Below are 21669 nucleotides of genomic sequence, written 5' to 3' on the forward strand. Positions count from 1 at the left end.
CCTTTTTAGAGAGTTTAATCCATTTGTTGTCATTATAATTATCATATTGATCCTTATCTTTTCAATTACTTTCTTGTGTTTTCATCATTTCACACAGGTAGAACCCAATATATATTGATAGTTATGCAACGTTTAATAGAATAATTCTAAAGTAGAATGAATTTCACTTGAGAAAATCAATCTAATGTAAATTTTGTTCAGACCAAGTGGGTTCCTTTCCCTTCTTGATTTTAATTTAATTGAGAGAATACATCTGTGGTTCTTAGCTTAGTGCCTGGTCTAGAGTAAATGCTCAGTAACTGTCAGCACTTGTGAATGTTTTTATTCACTAAAATATTTCAGTTCATTTTTTTTTACCTCTAGTAGTAACTGATATGCTTTTGTTTGAAATAATGAAATCTCTCAATATTTATATTTACATAGTCTCACACAATTAAAAGAAAACTCTTTGAATATATTTTAATAAAATATGTTTCCCAGGAGCTAGTTACATAATTTAAATTTATTTGTCAGCTCAGAATTATAACTCTTTTCATTTATCAGCCATTTCATTTAATGATGAAAGAATACAAAACCATGTAAGAGAAATATTTGACCCAATTGGAATAAAATGGCTGTTGTCTATTTAAAGCATTTCAACACTTTGTACTATTTTTAAAATTCCATATTCATCAAGGTCCCAAATGTTTTATGCCCTCAAAGCACAATGAATTAACATGAAGAGTCACTAAATGGTAGGAACTGTTGTGCCACAAGTTCAGGATACTTTCTAAGTGTATGTGTTTTAATATTTTTACTGTTTTAACATTATTTTTGCAGGTATGATCTACATAAAATTAAGAGAGTGTCGTTTAAGTTTGATGATACTTAAATTTGTTTTAAAAGACTGACATCAAGTGCTTGTCCTAAAATATTAAGTGTTTTAAAATTCTTGATAGGATGTCTATACAAATATTTTTCCTGCTTCATCCTGAAATCATTACTTCTTCTTATCACCACACTCTTATAATGTTGAAAATCAGTCACACTTGGTCTCATTTTTGCTGCCTTAGTTAAGGTTCAGCAAGAGAATTGCTATTATTTAATAATTAGATTCGTTCATTGTCACTAACGTGACAGCAGGAATTTGAAGCCATCTGAGTTCTTAGCTGGTTCTGTTAATTCATACTGCCGGTTGATGGCTGCTAAGTCACCAAAGCTAAAGTAGAGGTGTTGGAGAAACCTCTGTTTCAATGATACATGAAAATATGAGCATATTTGTGACCTTCTGGATAATGAATATGCCTTCTGTTCTTTACGTTTATGCAGTTTAACTTTGCGAGATTACCACTTAATATGATAGCTGCCAAATAGTCATATTAGGAGCCTGTGAACTATTATCTTTACTCTGCTATTCATCTATGAAGATTATGGTTAATTTTCAGGATTTCTAGATTATGTAGGCTTTGCAATTATTTGTAGCCTGCCTTAAATTACTCACTAACACCTCCAAAGTAGGGTAGTATGGCAGAGGGAAATAAATAATTAAAATTTATGGAATACAATTTAAGACATCAAGCTTCTAATCCAATCCCTTCAGCCCACTCCCCTGTTTTACAGGTAAGGGGACTGACAGCCAGTGAGGTTAAGGAATGTGTACAGCCACAGAGCTGGCTAATTGCTGCATGACTGGGAACCCAGATTTCCTAGGCTTGTTCAGGACTCCTTCCAGAAGCTGGAATAACAGAACTTTATTGGCCTGCACTTTACTATGGAACAGAATTAATTGTCCAAAAAAAGCATGCCTTACCCACTTCTAAAGACTTCTAAAGGCTGGGCGTGATGGTACATGCCTGTAATCCCAGCACTTTGGGAGACTGAGGCGGGCAGATCACGAGGTCAAGAAATGGAGACCATCCTGGCCAACGTGGTGAAACCTTGTCTCTACTAAAAGTACAAAAATTAGCTGGGCATGGTGGCATGCACCTGAGTCTCGGCTACTCAGGAGGCTGAGGCAGGAGAATTGCTTAATCCCAGGAGGTGGAGGTTGCAGTGAGCAGAGATTGCGCTGCTGCAGTCCAGCCTGGTGACAGAGCGAGACTCCACCTCATTAAAAAAAAAAAAAGCAGATGAGTTGTGGGGTACACCTGTTATTAGAGCAGCTCCAAGGCAAGAACCCAAGGACAGAGCAATGACAGGGCTCTGAAAAATAGGTATACAAATAGCACATATGTTTGAGGGTCATAATGAGGAATAAATAAGATAATGCATTTAAGCACTTAGCATAGTATTTGGCATATATAGACTTTTCAATAAATATTAGCTATTACTATTTATTATCATAGAATTAAAATTCTTAAGTATCCTTACATAGTTCTAGCCTGCTGTTAGTTCTGATCTTCTGCCATTTCCTTTCCCTTTCCCTTCCCCTCCAAACACACATACATAGTCTTCCCTTCAGATCTATAATATCCATGTTTTTCGTGCCTTTATGTCTTTATGTGGAATGTACTCTCTGCCTGGATTGCTACCCAGCCCGTTGTTCTACTCAGCAACTCTTTACATCCCTCAAAATTCGGCTCACATGTCACTTTAGACATGGTATGATATGATTTGGCTGTGTCCCCACCCAAATCTCAACTTGAATTGTATCTCCCAGAATTCCCACATGTTATGGGAGGGACCCAGGGAGAGGTAATTGAATCATGGGGGCCGGTCTTTCTCATGCTATTCTTGTGATAGTGAATAAGTCTCATGAGATCTGATGTGTTTATCAGGGGTTTTCACTTTTGCTTCTTCCTCATTTTTCTCTTGCCACCAGCATATAAAAAGTGCCTTTCACCTCCCACCATGATTCTGAGGACTCCCCAGCCGTGTGGAACTGTAAGTCCAATTAAACCTCTTTTTCTTCCCAGTCTCAGATATGTTTTTATCAACAGCATGAAAACAGACTAATAGAGTAAATTGGTACCAGTAGAGTGGGGTGTTGCTAAAAAGATACCTGAAAATACGGAAGTGACTTTGGAACTGAGTAACAGGCGCAGATTGGAACAGTTTGGAGAACTCAGAAGAAGACAGAAAAATGTGAGAAAGCGTGGAAGCTCCTAGAAATTTGTTGAATGGCTTTGACAAAAATGCTGATAGTGATATGAACAATAAGGTCCAGGCTGAGGTGGTCTCAGATGGAGATGAGGAACTTGCTCAGAACTGGAGCAAAGGTGACTCTTGTTATGTTTTAGCAAAGAGACTGGTGGCATTTTGCCCCCACCCTAGAGATTTGTGGAACTTTGAACTTCAGAAAGATGACTTAGGGTATCTGGTGGAAGAGATTTCTAAGCAGCAATGCATTCAAGTCACCAAGAGGTGACTTGGGTACTGCTAAAAGCATTCAGTTTTATAAGGGAAGCAGAGCATAGATATTTGGAAAATTTGCAGCCTGACTATGCGATAGAAAAGAAAAACCCATTTTCTGGGGAGAAATTCAAGCCAGCTGCAGAAATTTGCCTAAGTAGCAAGGAGCCTAATGTTAATCCACAAGACCATGGGGAAAATGTTGCCAGGCCATGTCAGAGACCTTCACGGAGCCCCTGCCATCACAGACCTGGAGGCCCAGGAGGAAAAAGTGGTTCTGTGGGTCAGGCACAGGGACTCTGTGCTGTGTGCAGCTTAGGGACTTGGTGCCCTGTGTCCCAGCCGTTCCAGCCATGGCTGAAAGGGGCCAATGTACAGCACGGGCTGTGGCTTCAGAGGGTGGAAACCCAAAGCCTTGGCAGTTTTCACATGGTGCTGAGCCTGTGGGTGCACAGAAATCAAGAATTTAGGTTTGGGAACCTTTGCCTAGATTTCAGAAGATGTATGGAAACACCTGGATGCCCAGACAAAAGTTTGCTGCAGGGGCAGGGCCCTCATGGAGAACCAATGCTAGAGCAGAGTGGAAGGGAAATGTGGGGTCAGAGGTTCCATACAAAATCCCTACTGGGGCATTGCCTCCTGGAGCTGTGAGAAGAGGGCCACCATCCTCCAGACCCCAGAATGGTAGATCCACTGATAGCTTGAACTATATGCCTGGAAAAGCTGCAGACACTCAACACAAGCTCATGGAAGCAGCCAGGAAGGAGGCTATACCCTGTAAAACCGCAGGGATGTAGCTGCCCAAAACCATGGGACCCCGCCTCTTGCATCTGCATGACCTGGGTGTGAGACTTGGAGTCAAAGGAGATCATTTTGGAGCTTTAAAATTTTACTGCCCTGCTGGATTTTGGACTTGCATGGGCCCTGTAACCCCTTTGTTTTGGCCAATTTCTGTCGCTTGGAATGGCTGTATTTGCTGAATACCTGTACTCCATTGTATCTAGGAAGTAACTAGCTTGCTTTTGATTTCACAGGCTCATAGGCAGAAGGGACTTGCCTTGTCTTAGATTAGGTTTTGGACTATGGACTTTTGGGTTAATGCTGAAATGAGTTAAGACTTTGGGGGACTGTTGGGAAGGCATGATTGGTTTTGAAATGTGAGGACATGAGATTTGGAGGAGAGAGGGGTGGAATGATATGGCTTGGCTTATCATTCAATGAGTCCCCACTTGAATTTTATCTCCCAGAATTCCCATGTGTTATGGGAGGGACCCCAGGGAGGTGGTTGAATCATGGGGACCTGTCTTTCTCATGCTATTCTCGTGATAGTGAATAAGTCTCCTGAGATCTGATGGGTTTATCAGGGGTTTCTGCTTTTGGTTCTTCCTCACTTTTCTTTTGCCACTGCCATGTGAGAAGTCCCTTTCACCTCCCATTATGATTCTGAGCCCTCCTCGGCCATATGGAACTGTAAGTCCAATTAAGCCTCTTTTTCTTCCCAGTCTTGGGTATGTTTTTATCAACAGAGTGAAAATGGAGTAATACAGGGCATTTCTGAGGGGCTTCTCAATTACAGGATTTGTTGTATTCTTTTGTAGTTATTCCTTTACAAATCATCTGCTTTCTTAAGTGATAAGCCCTTTGAGGTCAAGAACTCTTTCTTTTAGCTCCGTGTGTTCAGCAAATGCTTGGAGTATGGTAAACACTTGATAAATGTTGAAAGGATGAATACTTGAATGAATTATTAGGCTTACTTTGTAACTCATTTCAGCCAGCCCTCTGCTTTTCATAGCTGTGAATTTTGACAGTTACTGGTTTAGTAGACAAGAGGACAACCACGCTTACTACTTTGTTCACTTTCCCTTTTGATTTTCATAGAAGTTAAGCATTTCACTTGATTCATTGATGCCATCTGGTGGAGAAAAGACTAACTACAGATGCATGCTTCACCAAAACCATGTAGAAGTTAAAATTATTACTGCTCATTAATATGGAAGTTGTCACTGTTTCATGGTGGTTTCCAGAAGTGAAATCAGGAAAAACTCTTTGGCAACTGCTTTTTTCATTCCTTGTACATTGGTTTCTTATTTTTATTTTTATTTCATAGAGATGGGGGGGTCTTGCTATATTGCCCAGGCTGGTCTTAAACTCCCTGGCTCAAGCAATCCTCCAACCTTGGCCTCCCAAAGTGCTAGGATTACAGATGTGAGCCATCACACCCAGCCTTAATTTTAGGAAGTTGGTCATTCATGAATAATATTTGAAAATATTTGCAAAGAAGATGCATGTTATTAAATATTGTTTACTTGTCAGTGTGGCAATTTATGTGATTTAAGGTAAACTGATTATTTACAGTTTGAGATAGTGAATTTTTAAATGTTTCCATGACACTGAGTTTTTTATTCATTAATTCTCCAAGTGTTTATTGAGCATCTACCTAATGCCTCACATTGTAAAAAGTGCTAAAGAACCGGAAATGAAAGACAGTGTCAGTCTTGGTCCAAAGAATAGTTAGGTAAGAATATAAAGCTATATAACTTTTCATAAGACAAATTATACAAACTTTATTTAGATTTTCATAAGAATTCTTTATGTGCATGGATCCCTCCATGTGCATATAAACATCATAAAGTTACAAGTTTTAGTCTTGCCATTTTGATGGATTTTCTTAGAGTATGTGAATCTAAAGGGAAATTCTTTATGATTTTTTTAAATAAAAAGTAGATACTCATTCAATATTCACATTTCTGTACTGCTTATATTCTACCTATCTGAAGGACAGACCTTTTTTTAAAGCTATCTGGAAGATTGTAATGAAGCAGGAAGTAAACAAAATGGAACTGAGGGGGAAAAAACAACCACAAAGCTCATGTACCTTTCTCCAATAAGAAGGTTAAACATTTTCCAAGTCTTAAGGCTAGTTAATTGTGCATAAAGCAGCCTCTTAGAAGCAGGATTATCTGCCAATTGAGGAGAACCCAGAGCTTCTCACAGAGATCAGGGTGATGTGGTGTGGAAACCAAACTCATATGCAGGAGACATGCATGCCACAACCCTCCCTTTATTTTCCCAAGATAGCCCCAAATCATCAAGAAAATGCTGGATTTTCTCCTGTGCATTCTTTCTGAAAAAGTTTGAGAAGTGTGTTTTTTTTCATTTTGGAAGCATTTTCATCCAAAGAGGTTAAATAATTTTTCATCACTTAGAGTATTAAAGTTGAGTTAAATGGGACATTCACTTATGTGGAACTCTTCATTCCCTGATGGCACTCATTAAATGAGGTATTGTGGAATTTAGCTATCATTTACAGAAATTATATTTGAAAGATTACATAGGCTATACACATAGAAATCCAAAATTAGTTTTCTTTTTAAAATTGAAGAACTGGAAAGGATTCTGAGAATTTACCTAGTTCTGAGGAAGGATACCATTAAAATATTACATTAAAATGTGTTATATATAAAATTTTGTTTTGTACTGCTCTTGAAGGAAAGATTTCAAACAGAATTGGCAATTCATTTAATTTATAAGTAGAAATTCAATGCAAAAAGGGCCAGCCACCTGTCTTCTGAAGTTCTATTAACCTTCACTATTTAATTGCCTGCATGTGGACATAGATTTGTGTTAGAAAAGAGAGCTTGGTTTGTTGTGTGTGTCTCATAAGTCATGTTGACTTATTTAATGACTTCTTTATTCTAGGGCACTTATATCAACACAATGTGTTTTGAAGAAGAATCACAGGTACTACCTTGGGAAATATAAGGAAATTAATAATTGAGTTTATCGTAGATGGCAAAGTTTATAATTTTTCTAATCTATTTCCATAATGATTTATGACATCTGGAAATTGCTTGTTACAACAATAAATCTTCAGGTGAATCGCCCTTGTCTATGGATTATTTGGGCATAGGACATAAAGATAGGACACTGTCCCACAGCAGATTTTTTTTTCTTGCCTTTTGAGAGACACCAGCTTTCACTAAGCAGTTCATTATTTTCTTAGGTTGGAGCAGCTGTGGATCCCCATAATTATGGATTTGCTATGTCCCTGCCAATCTACTGTGAATCCTATTTCAAATTTTACATGTCTCTTTGGGGCCTTGTTAATTTTCTCATGATTATGTGTTTCCTGACAAATGACAGTTTCGAGATTCTGAAGTTGCTTAAGTTAGTTTTTTATGAAGTATTGCCAATTGCTCATTGTTTTTAGAATGCTTAATAACCTTTTTCTTTTTAATCTTATGTCCAATAAAGCAGCTGCTCTTTATAATGTCGGGCTGTAGTTTTACCCATTTATTTCCTCTGAGGACTGCTACCAGACTACAATTTCTAAGACTGTCTACCTTTTTAGGTTATATGGTCAAGTGGAAAGAAATAAAATGCTTAAGAAAAATATCTGGAGTGTTAGAATTTTTAAATCAGAGCTATTTCAAGGTGAGGACAATGATGTGCAGCTTATTTTTGTATACCTCAAATTTAACACAGTGCCCCATACATGAAGGCACATAATAAATGCAAGCTAAACAAAATTAATTAAACTTATTTATCTCCACTGATTTTGCTCTAGTTTGGCCATCCATCTGTATCAGTGTTTGGCACATGTTTTCCGTAAAAAGCCATGTAGTAACTATCTTAGGCATTGCATACCATCCATTCCCTGTCTCAGCTGCTCAACTCTACCATTATAGTGCAAAAGCAGCCATAGGCAACACGTAAACAAATGGACAGAGCTGTGTTCCAGCAAAACTTTATAAAGATGGATGTTTGGGCTTCAGTTTGCCACCCTGGATTTAGACCAAGGTTCATAAAGAGGTCTCATCTCATGTGCTAACTTTGACTGGTGGCTGCCTTAGAATACTGTATTGAGAAAGATTCTCAGGGTCAATCTAGGCTCAGTGGTAAATAATTTATTAGTTAATGTCTGCCATAGGCATTGTTTTGATCTGTCCTATAATTTATTTTGAGGACACTGACCTGTGCAGATGGTTGCCTTTATTTCTTTGCATTGGACACCAAGAAACTCAGAGTTACTTTTTAATCATCTGTAACAAATAGAGTTGACCCTTGAACAATCTGGGTTTGAACTGCACAGGTCCACTTATAAGCAGGTTTTCTTCTGACTCTCTCACTCCTAAGATAGCAAGACCAACTCCTCCTTTTCCTTCTCCTCAGCCTATTCAACGTGAAGATAACAAGGATGAGACCTTTATGATGATCCACTTCCACTTAATAAATAGTAAATATATTTTCCTTATGAGTTTCTTAACAACATTTTCTTTTCTCTAGCTCACTTTGTTGTAAGAATACAATAGACAATACATATGACATACAAAATATGTATTAATCAACTATGTTATTGGTAAGGCTTTCATTCAATAGGCTATTAGTAGTTACATTTTGAGGGAGTCAAAAGTTATTTGTGGGTTTTCAACTGTGTTGGGGTATCCCTAACCCCATGTTGTTTAAGGGTCAACTGTAAAAGGAATTATAAAGCACATATTTTATGTCCAACTTTATCCCTAACTTCATCTCAGTTTTACCATTGTACTTTTCTTAGCCCAGAGTTCCTTAAACTTGACTACATAAAACATTGATGAAACCATAGACTTTACCAAAGAGCAGCAGCTTACTGGGGGTTTGCAAGGACACATCTGCAAAACACTAATAATCCTACCTACCTTGCAGGGTTGGTGAAAATTAAATGAAGTAATTAATATAAAATACCAAGCATAGTACCTAGCACACAGTAGTCCTGCATACATGGTAGCTGTTAAGTGTATGCCTTCAAAGAGCTCAGCCAACCCACCTAGAAAGGTAAAACACGTTACTTCTGATTTCCCTGGCCCTCCTCCCAGGTAGGTGGAAAAAACCCCTGAAGATGTAAAAACTCTCTCCGGATTACCCAGATTTCATCTTGTGGAACTGAGTCTTCCCTGTGGGAAATACTAGGCCACCTTAAAACGTTTGAGTCTTTTTTCTTTTTTACTCCTCTGTTTGTGGGGAACTTTCTGTTTAGAATAGGACCACGTATCCACACAGAAAAATAACAAGGTGGGATTTGGGTGGCGAGATCATTGGGCTTCCTTCCTTTCCCTTTGAAGGTGCCACTTTCTTGTCATACTGGGCAATATCCATACAATTCTTAAAAGTTCATTTTAGTTTTATTCCACTGAGTTTTGGGGGCAAGAATTTTGCTACTTAGATGAATGATTTGAAGTTATTTGATGGTTATCAGTTGATGCTATTTTAGCCCACAATTCCCTTCATAAACTATTATCTTTTCTGACTTAAAAAATAACTGGTATAAGACACCCAGATATGCTACAACTCTACATGCTATCGCAAAGAATCAAAATGGCGTACATTCTACACTTGAGAGAAATGTGAAAGGAGAGTTGCCAACACTAAAGGAAAGCCACAGCATGAGTAAGACAGAGAAAATGAAAAATAGACGCAGTGGTAACCGGCAAGTCATGAGCTCACTAGGCCTAACCTTGTTCTTAACTCGGATTCTTCATCATAAACCCATTTTAAGGGTGAGAAATTCAGAAACTAATTTTTCCCCACAACAAGTAGAAAGTTAGTATTGGTTTTAGTTGGGCAAATGTAGTGATATTTCTCCCTTCCTTATGTTCCTCAACAGTTCCAATGGCCGGTATCTAATACCTCAGAGCAATTTTGAAGTCTTTTGTCCTGTAATTACAACTTCTATTCACCCATGGCTCCAATTTAACCACGTTTTTGAAAATTCGTATCAATAAAATACACTGTCTTTCCTGTCTCTGTTAGCTTCTTCTTGCTCCTTATTCCTCTCTCTGTGAACCTCCTAATCATTTTTTAGATCTTGGCTTAACATCAGTGTCTCAGGAAAGCCTCTTCCCTCCATTCCTCCTTCACCCCAACCAGGCTATTTAGGTTCTTTGTTGTATCTCCTCAAAGAATCTTGTTAATTTCTGTCTCCCCACTAGACCAGAAGCACCATGAGAGCAGGAACATGTCTGCTTCTCCCTACCATTTATCTCTAGCACCTGGCGCAGTGTCCAGCACATAGTCGACATCCGGTAAATATTAGTTAAAAGGATATACTTCTAGTGCATGACTGTGTGACTGCCCATCCAGCTATTGTCTTGTGGAGTTGAAGTTGGAAAAAGATGAATTTTTCTCTGTAAGGTTCATGAACTATATGCCCATCCAGATTTTAAAATATGTCATTTTCTATTTACACAAGCAGGTGCAGTCACTCCTGAAACTATAGCTTTTCCACACAATTAGGTATCTCATTTTCCTCTTGATAAAACAAGAGACCCTTTCAAACCTTGTTTGCAAAGTTACGCAACACTGCCGGTGATGCTGAGTTCCTTTCCCTTCTGCTGTATTTTGCTTCAGCTTTCCAGGATTCAAAATTCCACTTGCAGTCCTTGGCAGGGGGGTCAGGTCAGTGTTCTTACCATGCCTAGGGATGGTCAAGAGGAAATCATTGTGTTTTCACAATGCTTTGCCACAGGTCATTTTGTGGCCTGTTTCACACAGCTTGCTGAGATTTGCCTGATTGCCCACAAGCTGGTGGGAAAGGATTCCAGGTGCTCTCTTGCATTAGAAGTACTCAAGGTCAGTTAGTTTGCTTCAGGAAAGGGCTCAGCCTTTTTGAGGCTGAGCAGATTAGCAATTTTATATGATTAAAAAAAGCTTGTGGCACTGAGGGTTGAAAGGCCATGTAGGAGTGTCATTGCATATAGTCAGGGTTTTCCCATGAATTAAAAATGTTTACGTGCCAAACTCTGTCTTGGGAAATGCAGAAGGACTGTTCTTGTGGAAGGTCTTGTACAACCCTAGATGTACGTCAGAATTTGTTATAGGCTTTGTAAAAATACACATGCCTAGACCTTAGAAAATCAGAATCTCCAGTGGGTAGAATCTGGTGTTTTTCACTTGTTAGTGAGCCTGTTAAAATACAGCAAAATTTTAAAAAGCAGATTCTAGAGTCCTACCCTAAGAAAATGCTGATTTACTAGCTGGGCGTGGTGGCACATGCCTGGAATCTCAGCTACTTGGGAGGCTGCAGCAGAATTGCTTGAACCCGGGAGGTGGAGGTTGCAGTGAGCTGAGATTGTGCCATTGCACTCCAGAACTGGGCAACAAGAGAGAAACTCCGTCTCAAAAAAAAAAAAACAAGAAAAAGAAAAAGTTGATTTACTAAATGTGGAAATGTGGAGCAGGCTCCATGAATTTGCATGTTTTTTTTTTTTTTTTTTGAGACGGAGTTTCGCTCTTGTTACCCAGGCCGGAGTGCAATGGTGCGATCTTGGCTCACCGCAACCTCCGCCTCCTGGATTCAGGCAATCCTTCTGCCTGAGCCTCCTGAGTAGCTGGGATTACAGGCACGTGCCACCATGCCCAGCTAATTTTTTGTATTTTTAGTAGAGACGGGGTTTCACCATGTTGACCAGGATGGTCTCGAGAATGTGCATTTTTAAAGAAGGCAATCCCCTTTTTTCATCCGAGGTGACTGAGAAGCAGTTGGTTGGAATACCAGACCTGAAGAAACATTGATGAAGCCCAGTGACCTAATTTTGTAGAGAAAACTGAAGCCCTGCCCTAGTGCCCATCCCTTGCATGGTGCTAATAAGGCTTTACTGTGACCCTGTTTTTGAACTTTATACCTGGATTCCTAAAATGAGACATTAGATCCTGTGTGTGTATATCTTGGAAGAGGATCTGTTGCTCTCGGAGATTTTTTAGTCGCGTTGAAAATAATACAAAAATATCAGAAAACACATTTTCATCATGAGATACAACAGGCTGTGGCTCTGTCCAAACCAGCAGTCCTTGCAAGTGGGTTCTTATGGTGTAAAATAAGGTGTGTTGCTCACTCAGCAAGTATAAAATAGTATGACATTTATATGCTTTATGGCAGAAGAGGGGCAGATGTCAGAGTGATAGGAAGAAACATGGTAAGCACAGTCCCTTTTATCTTTCTTTGTGGTCATGTAGAGTCATCACTCATAGGATATTAAATTTGGTTTTAAAGCACTCATTCCCCACCCTTTTCTGCCATCATGCCTACGTTGGTCTAAGTGTCAGGGAAACCCACATATGTGAAAAAGCTTCTGTCCTACCTGCTAGTTGCTCATAAATTAGTGGGAGGGCAAAAGGTGACTAGATAGAGACACTTTGAAGTAGTTGAGAGCTGTAACAGAGATCTGAACGTAGGACATTGTGGTGACAAGTGAGAAAGCAATCGCTTTAATTCTGAGAGACTACTTTTGCAACCAAAGTGATGATTCCTATTTGTACAGAAGTTTTAAAGCTATATGTATGCAGTAGATGCCACTGAATTTGTTCTTTATTTACCCATGTATGAGATCCAACAAATTAAGTTTGCTTCCTCAGGTTAACCTCAAACAAGTTTTGATGGCAGGTCTTGAAGCAGGAGCCAGAGACAGAGAAGAGTAACTTAAACCTTCAAGGAGCACCGATCTTTGTGTTTTCCCCCACACAAAGTTAAATTTCAGAGTAGACAACATTAGTCCTTCTTTACCTTCACTTTCATACTTTACACTGCATTCCCAGGAGTCTCCTTTGGTGCCTTATTTCTTGTCAGACCACCTCTTTGTAAGTAAAACTCTGACCAACTCGTTCACACTAAGACTAAGTACTTAGTGTACTACTCCTCCTTAAATATTTACCTTTTCGTAGGTGAAGAGCTAGCATTAACCAAAGATTGAAGCTATAATGATAGAATTTCAGGCATCAAAAAAAGCCCAAAAGGAAAATGATTTGGGGGTGGGGATCCTTTTGGGGCTACTCACATTACGCTACATAAGGCAGTTACCAGCTCCCTGGACAAAAAGACCACCCTTCTCCATACCCCAGCTGCACATACAGGGAGTCTTAATCTAATACTGGTTTTGAAGGCACTTCTTAAAGTCATGTCAGATTGGAGACATCAGCCCAACTGGCATTCGTCTGGAGCTTCCCTGCCACCCTGGCCACACCTGCCTTCTGGAGGTCTACCCTGAAGAGCCTGACAGGTAGCTGCAGGGCAGAAGCCGATTGAGGCCCAGTAGGAGTTCTCTGGTGCTACTCCTATGTAAATAGTGGTTGCCAGCCAAGAAATATTTTATCTGGCCATGTTTTGGCTACCTCCTAAGCAGCTGCTCTACTGTCATACCTTCAGAGTTCTTTTTGATTAATAACGCATGAGTGTTTTATAATTCACTTCTAACAGTCCCATTGGCTTCCTGGATTCCCAAGGGCATTTTCAGTTAGCATTCCATATGGAACTTTCTGGAATACATTTGGATAGCACTAATGGAAGTTAATATTTCTCCAAGCTCTATAGCCCAAGATTCAGAAATGGAAGGGAATTTTATCAGTAAACATAATTTTCCCTGAAAGATGAAACATAGTTTTCTCTGTAAACAAATATTACTTTGCATTTTTCCTCTATAGATCTCAAGTGTATAGAATGTGAAACATCTTCTTTCTGTAGCTGCAAAAAAGACAGGAAATCACCCATCACAAAATTTAGCCAGATTGCTTTGACTGAGTGCCGCTTGTTTTCTCAAAAGAGTGATGACAAAGTAGACGTTAGGCTGTTTTTATGTTGCCGTCCCTCGGGGGAACATAGATGTGTATGTGTGCTTAAAAACAAAAGGATCATGAAACTAGTACAAACTATTCCTGCTGAATCCCTTACCTATTCCTGGAATATGTGTAATATCGAGGGACAAAGAATGCATCATCACTGTGGCAGTAGGGAAGAAAGCTCAACTTTTTGTTAGAACGTAAGCAGATACATTTTTAATCTTTTAGAGTATGAGGGTAGACTTTGATCGAAAGGAAAATGGGCCACATAGCTGAACAATGTTTGATAATTTGACGAAATTATATTTTACTCTAATTACAGGGTAAGGATCTAGAAAAGAGAGACAAGTTAGTTTTTATGTACAAAAGCATCCATCTGTAATTAGGGAAGCCATCATACAGAAAGTGGGATTTGAGTGATATTTTCACACTCTGGCACGCTTGGTGCTACCACATGAATATAGTGTCAGATTGAATATGAAGTAGATGACTGATAAAGTTATTTCAGGTTTGTCACATTAGGAATCCCAAAGGAATTGTCTGGGATAATCTATAACTTAGTGGTCCATCACCTTAATGTTTAAACTAGATGGGAACTTTAGTCTTCATAGGCAGTCGGTTAGATGACTTCATAGTGTTATGCCCTCTGCGGTAGGCATTTTACCACATGACTAGCATTTGCACGTCTGCAGCTTTGGTTCTCCAGAGCAATCTTAAATCTCTGTAATAGGTGTAAGATTTCATTTTTATGCTTCTGGTTTAAGCCTGTGACTTTTTCCTGATGCCATCTCTCCTGCAGGAATCAAATTTACCTTCTTGAGACAGAATTATGAATTCAGGAGTGCAAGATGGTCATCTCAAAGATACTTTTCTTATTTAAATAATCTCTCCAGGTTAGAAGTGCCAAAGACTAAAAATGGCAAGAAATGACACTTTTGGCAGGCATGAAAGAAGAATAACCCCCTTGCCTTATGTTCTCTTCCTAGTGGGCAAGGGCTCTCACTCTGACTTTGTTTTAAAATGCCTGGAGCCAAAGAGCAGCTGTCAAAAGTTAATGATATGTTACCATAAGAAAGATGGATTCCAAGGTGAAACTAAGTAAATTAATGTGTGGTCTGTGTGCTGGCTGCTGCCAGATCAGCAAACAGACATCCTTCTTTTCAAGGGCAGGGAAACCTTGCCTGCAATGAAATATTACTCCCTTTGTTCTTCTTTCTTTCTCTGGTGTGAATTTCAAAGGATTCCCATGATAATCTCTCTTTTATCTTGTGAATACCTTGTGGACATACCTGGGTCACCATATACCTAAATTCAGCCCTTTTCTACTCAGTACTTGGAAAATTGATTCTCATCTTAACTTCCCTTGTATGTCTTCCTCAGTGCCAAAGTCTCCTCCCAGGAGAGGGACACTGATCAGATGCCCTTAAAGCCAGATTTAGCATCTTATTTTGTTATTTATCGGTGTTTTAAAATTTATCAGTGTTAAATTTGCTGTTGACATGAGTGCAGAGATCAACCCTTTTGCTTTTGTCTCCTTTTTTTCCAGCTGTAGAAGGCTGTGTCCATTCACAGTCAACACACATAATGAAGCAGAAGCCCTGTGTGTTTGTTAGGCATATATGTGGTATAAACATAAATCGAAAGGCATTGCCATCAATTATTTGTCCCATTCAGTTTAATGGAGCTTGAGGATTTCTCTCTCTTCAGATTATAATTGTATGTGTTTGTGGGTGTTAAATAAAATGGAGTGGGGGACCAGGCGCGGTGGCTCACGCCTGTAATCCCAGCACTTTGGGAGGCCGAGGCGGGTGGATCACGAGGTCAAGAGATCGAGACCATCCTGGTCAACATGGTAAAACCCCGTCTCTACTAAAAATACAAAAAATTAGCTGGGCATGGTGGCGCGTGCCTGTAATCCCAGCTACTCGGGAGGCTGAGGCAGGAGAATTGCCTGAACCCAGGAGGCGGAGGTTGTGGTGAGCTGAGATCGCGCCATTGCACTCCAGCCTGGGTAACAAGAGCGAAACTCCGTCTCAAAATAAATAAATAAATAAAAATAAAAAGGAGGGGGAGAGATAATTTATAAAATTGTGAAATTTGAGGGGTATTAAAATTCTGAAACTCTTTATCTTGGCAAAGTACTCTTTAGACCATGCATGAGGCAAAAATCCCTTTTCTTCTTAAGATGCATGTCTCAGGTTTTGAAATCTTAAAATCTCAACTCTTGGTTTTTCAAAGTTACTTGGAAATTGAGTCTCTATATCAGGACCAACATTGACAACGTACTTCATTACAAAGTTAATGATAAATCCATTTCTTGGTTTAAAAAAATATCTTCTAAATAAGAATTTATTGCATATGGAGGCACTTTATTTTTGATTATCATTACCTAAAATTTCATAAAATTGCTTACTGTTCACTAAGTATTGGAATTGGTAATAAAAAAGAACATTTGTTAAAAAGCGAAGTGACAAAAAATAAGAAACAACTATGACATATAAATTATTAAGTAAAAATTATTTTATGATGAAGCATATTTGCATAGTTAAGGACATCAGAAGCCTATTTTTAAGTCCACTAAAGGTCAAAATGAGTAGTAACTTGATCTTGACACCTTTTTTCCAGAGAAATGTACTAAAAGTGATTTGAAACATAGGTCTAATTTACTTGTGATCTTTTTCTAATGGCCGCTCTATTAGAATTTAATTACATCCCTTAATAAACCTTTCTTGAAAAGAAGCTTTTGCCTCCCTGGAAACTTGCAAATAAGTTTAATACCTTTTCATCACAGAAGTTTTCTGTTTTTGTTTGTTTGTTTGGAGGGGTCATGGTGATGGTGGTGGATATTCCCTAAAATATGGAGAGATGAATAGTTTTCAGGCTTACTGTTAAATGTTCAAGAGTAAATTTAATATGTTGTGTAACTTTACTCAGTTTTCCCATTGCTTTTTAATAGCTTTGCCTTCAGCTTTAGCTTCCAGTTACGTGACATTGAAGACATGTTTTTCTTTCCCATCTGTTGGAAAGCTTTGCTCATGTGCTCTTTTGTTCTCTTCTCCTGGGTTTCATCCTAGCCTGGGGTTGCTTTACCTTGTAAAGTAACCACAGTAGGCATTGCCGTCTTTGTAAAAAAAATTAATATATTTTTTCTAGTTTAAAAGCGATTTGTGTTTCCTGCTCCAATACTCACTCCATAACCAAGGATAAGTTTCTTAACCTCTCTGTTTCTTCATCTGTAAAAGTCTATTAGGGTGGTTGTAAGGATTAAATATGCTAACACATTTAAAGCATTCAGCACAGTGCTGGCACATAGAAATATTGTTTTATTTTATAAAATTTGGAAAACTGTACAGAAAAAATAAAAATCACCCAGATTTTTATTACTCTGAGATAACTAATGATATACATTAATTTAATTCACTCAATTTTTCCCCTCATATACATAAGGTATACAGACTACTTTGTAATCTCCTTTTTTTTTGAAAGGGTCTCACTCTGTCAGTCAGGCTAGAGTACAATGGTACAGTCTCAGCACACTGCAACTTCCGCCTCCCGAGGCTCAAGCAGTCCTCCCAACTCAGCCTTCTGAGTAGCTGGGACCACAGGTGCATGCCACCATGCCTGGCTGTTTTTTTGCATTTTTAGTAGAGACAGGGTCTCGCCATGTTGCCTGGTCTGGTCTTGGTATCCTGAGCTCAAGTGATCTGCCCACCTCAGCCTCCCAAAATGCTAGGATTACAGGGGTGACCCACTATATCCAGCCTTAATCTGCTTTTTATTATGAATATTTTCCTGCATAATTTATTACTCTTTTATGACACAATTTTTAATTGCTTATTCTGTTGATAGTTTCTTTTGCTGTGTGGAAACACTGTAGTTTAATTAAGTCCCATTTGTCTATTTTTTATTTTGTTGCTTTTGCTTTGAGGATCTTCTTAATCAATTCTTTGCCTAGGCCAATGTCTAGAAGAATATTTCCTAGGTTTTTTTTTTAAATTATTTTTTAATTCATCTTTAAATTCTACCAGAATTATTTCCTGATTATTTTTCCATGTTCCCCTCCTATCTTAATTTCTCTCCCTAAAGGCTGTTTAACACCTAACGTAACTCATGCATTAAATAAATATATTAATTTATCTCAAGATTCATGCCTATTTTTGCATGCCTTGTAAAATGTATTTTTCTAGTATTTCATGTGTGTTTTGTTTGCATATTAAAATTGCAGGTTCCTTTATGGTAAAGTCTTGTTTTCCCAACAGTTGGAGCCTAATGTGCTTTACTCAGCAGACAGTCAATAAATTAGAATTGGCCAGCTAACAAGTTTTCTTTTTAAGATGAGTTGTGAAGCATTTAACAGCTCTTGAAATGTACTTTTGCACCATCCCACCTGAATTTTTTAATATGTATTATTTCTTAAACAATATACCATATAATAGTAAATAGTTTTTTAGCCTAATGACCAACATCAGCATTCTACCTACTACATTTCCAGAATTTAGGTTCTTAATCATTCTGCTTTTTTCATGTATCCTTATTACCCACTGAGTTCTTTTTATGGAGTCTACTGTAACCCTTTAATGTCTTCCAGACTAAAGTTGGAATGGTAATATAAATATTACCCATATATAAACATAAATGTAAATTCTGTAAGAAGGCACATTTGACACCTTTTATGCCCTGCCTTATAAGCTTTTAGCTCATCTTTTTACTTTAGCTGTTGCTGAAGCCACCATCTTTTCAGGTCTAACTAGAGGGAACTTGTGAACTTTCTTGCACTTTCTTCCCTGAGGCTTTTCTTCCACCATTTAGGATAAGTTTGGCTAAGCATAAAGCTGAAAGTCCAGGGGTAATTAACATCCTATGAAGCAACCTTTAACTCAGGTGTACAGCTCTGATGTACATTATACATGATTCCTCAAAGGGTACCCAGAAGAATCAAGCCCATTGCCAAATGCAGAAATAAAGGCAAGAATGGAGAAGATCAAATGATTATGGAGAAGAAGGCATTAAATAAAGCTTCATACAGCTTTAAATGTGAAGCACATAATTTGCCATTTTGGCATGTGAATGATGATTGGGTTTGAGCTGTTCAGTTTTCTAAATTAATGGCATGAAAAAAATTAAAGACCAAGAATAGTTATATTTGCCAGTAGAAAACCAGACTCTTCTCTATCTGAAATTGTGAAAGGAAGATCTGTATGCAAGCAAAGAATTAGGAACTGGCAGAAAGCTTTTTCCCAAGCTATCTGAAAGTGCTTGATTTTTGTATGCTGTCAAAGTGTTGAGTTTCTATGGTACATAGAACCAGAGCATTGAACCAGATGTGGGAGGACACAATAATGTGTAAGATGCAGTCCTTATTTCCACCATATGGAGGAGCTTAAGTACCTATATCTGTACAAATATAAATAATCAGAAAAGTGTTGGATGCTCTTAGATGTTCAAGTTAGGTTAGGCAATACTAATAGTATATGCATGGCATTTGAGCCAAACCTTGAAGAATATGAAGGATTGGCTAAAACCAATAATTCATCTAATTTTGCTCAAAGTTATGGAGATACAGAATGATAAGGGCATAAATTGCATGGAAAGGTATAAAGTACTGCACAAATGCAAGCTATTGACAATGGTAACAATAATATTATTTTTGGAATGGTTAGGTTATAAGAATATGAAATTTAGGATTTAAACTTCTAGTAGCATTTAACATTGAATCATGATCAGTTCTTCATTTATCATTTAATAATGATCAATTCTTTATTATTTATTCATTTATTATTGAATAGATAAGTAATTCCAGAGTTTCATTTTGTTTTTCACTTCATTTTTAGGATCCCAGTGAAGTTTTAAATCTAAATTGCTCTTTATATTATCTATTACTGTGGAGTAATTGCAATCTCAGTTAATAATGTGTTTTTATCATAAGCTTATATTTGAACATAAGGTTTAACTCCCATTTGAGTATATTTAGAGCATCACCTCAGTATAGAGATGATTTCTTGAAATATCTCGACAGAATCTAATGTCTTGGTTAGAGTTGTTTCCTTCTGTTCCTCTTAAGAATCTTTCTCAATAGCAAGAAGTCTATCCATGACGTTATGCTGTTTTAGAAATGAAATGCCAAAATATAACTCCAGTTTAGTTAAAGCTATAGGCCCTGTACAAAGACCTATATTATGATTGTAATTAGAAAAGCAAATTTCATTTCAAACACAATCAGTGGCCACAATTGAAGGAAGATATGCGGTGTGCTTTCTTTTTAGTTTTATTTTAAGTTGAGGGGTACAAGTGCAGATTTGTTACATAGGTAAACTTGTGTCATGGGGATTTGTTATACAGATTATTTCATCACCCAGGTATTAAGCCTAATACCCCTGAGCTGTTTTTCTTGATCCTCTCCTCCTCCCACCCTCCATCTTCCAAAGGCTCCAGTGTGTGTTGTTCCCCTCTGTGTGTCCATGTGTTCTTATCATTTAGCTCCCACTTGTAAGTGAGAACATGCGGTATTTGGTTTTTGTTCCTGTTTACTTTGCCAAGCATGATGGCCTCCAGCTCCATCCACATCCCTGCAAAGGACATGATCTCATTCTTTTTTATGACTGCATAGTATTCCATGGTGTATATGTACTACATTTTCTTTGTATAGTTTTTCATTGATGGGCATTTGGGTTGATACCATGTCTTTGCTATTGTGAATAGTGTTGCAATGAGCATATGCGAGCATGTTTCTTTATAATAGAATGATTTATATTCCTTTAGGTATATATCCAGTAATGGGATTGCTGAGTGGAATGATACTTGTGTCTATAGGTCTTTGAGGAATCACCACACTGTCTTCCACAATGGAGTGTAAAATTAATTTACACTCCTACCAGCAGTGTAAAAGTGTTCCTTTTCCTCCACTACCTTGCTAGCATCTGTTATCATCTGGCTTTTTAATAATAGCCGTTCTGACTGATGTTGGATGATATCTCATCGTGTTTTGATTTGCATTTCTCTAATGATCATTGATGTTGAGCTTTTTTTCATATGATTGTTGTCCGCATGTATGTGTTCTTTTTAAAAGTATCTGTTCATGTCCTTTGCCCACTTTTTTATGTGGTTGTCTTTTTCTTGTAAATTTGTTTAAGTTCCTTATAGATGTTGAATATTAGACCTTTATCAGGTGCAGAATTTTCAAAAATATTCTCCCATTCTGTAGATTGTCTGTTTACTCTGATGATAGTTTCTTTTGCTGTGCAGAAGGTCTTTAGATTAATTAGATCCCATCTGTCAAGTTTTGCTTTTGTTGCAGTTGCTTTTTGTGTGTTCATCATGAAGTCTTTGCCCATGCCTATGTCCTGAATGGTATTGCCTAGGTTATCCTCCAAGGTTTTTATAGTTTTGAGTTTTACATTAAGGTATTTAATCTATCTTGAGTTAATTTTTGTATATTGTGTAAGGAAGGGGTCCAGTTTCAATTGTCTGCTTATGGCTAGCCCAGAATCCAATGGTGTGCTTTCAATAATAGAATGCATCAATGTTTGTAAAATGTGAATTATGGAACTATTTCCTCTACCTCATGGGTATTTCAAGGAAAAAAAATTAATGACAGATATTACACTGAGTAACAAGGTAGTGTGTTTTAAAACAGTTATTGTGCCGTGTGTCTATTTTCCAGTGTCAGGGAAAAATGTTGTTAAGTTCTAGAATTAAATATGTTGCACAAATGTGCTGAGTCCATTTATGTTTTATGGAATAATTTTATTTGTT

At 37.9% G+C, this 21669-nt stretch overlaps 1 protein-coding gene across 3 annotated transcripts in view; it reads left to right on the forward strand.

The window, feature by feature from the left end:
- The window catches only part of PPM1L (protein phosphatase, Mg2+/Mn2+ dependent 1L), a 304389-nt gene that overhangs the window by 176371 nt on the left and 106349 nt on the right, over window positions 1-21669 (forward strand). Inside the window, exon 2 of one of the 3 annotated variants that reach the window (XM_064378876.1) lies at window positions 2801-2862. The exons of the other annotated variants lie outside the window; for them this stretch is intronic. Coding sequence (XP_064234946.1) covers window positions 2801-2862 — 62 coding nt within the window. The remainder of the gene's footprint in view (window positions 1-2800; window positions 2863-21669) is intronic. 3 annotated transcript variants of the gene reach the window in all.

The sequence above is a fragment of the Aotus nancymaae genome, unplaced genomic scaffold, assembly GCF_030222135.1.
Source record: "Aotus nancymaae isolate 86718 unplaced genomic scaffold, 86718_ANA_hifiasm-v0.15.2.pri h1tg000019l, whole genome shotgun sequence".
NCBI lineage: Eukaryota > Metazoa > Chordata > Mammalia > Primates > Aotidae > Aotus > Aotus nancymaae.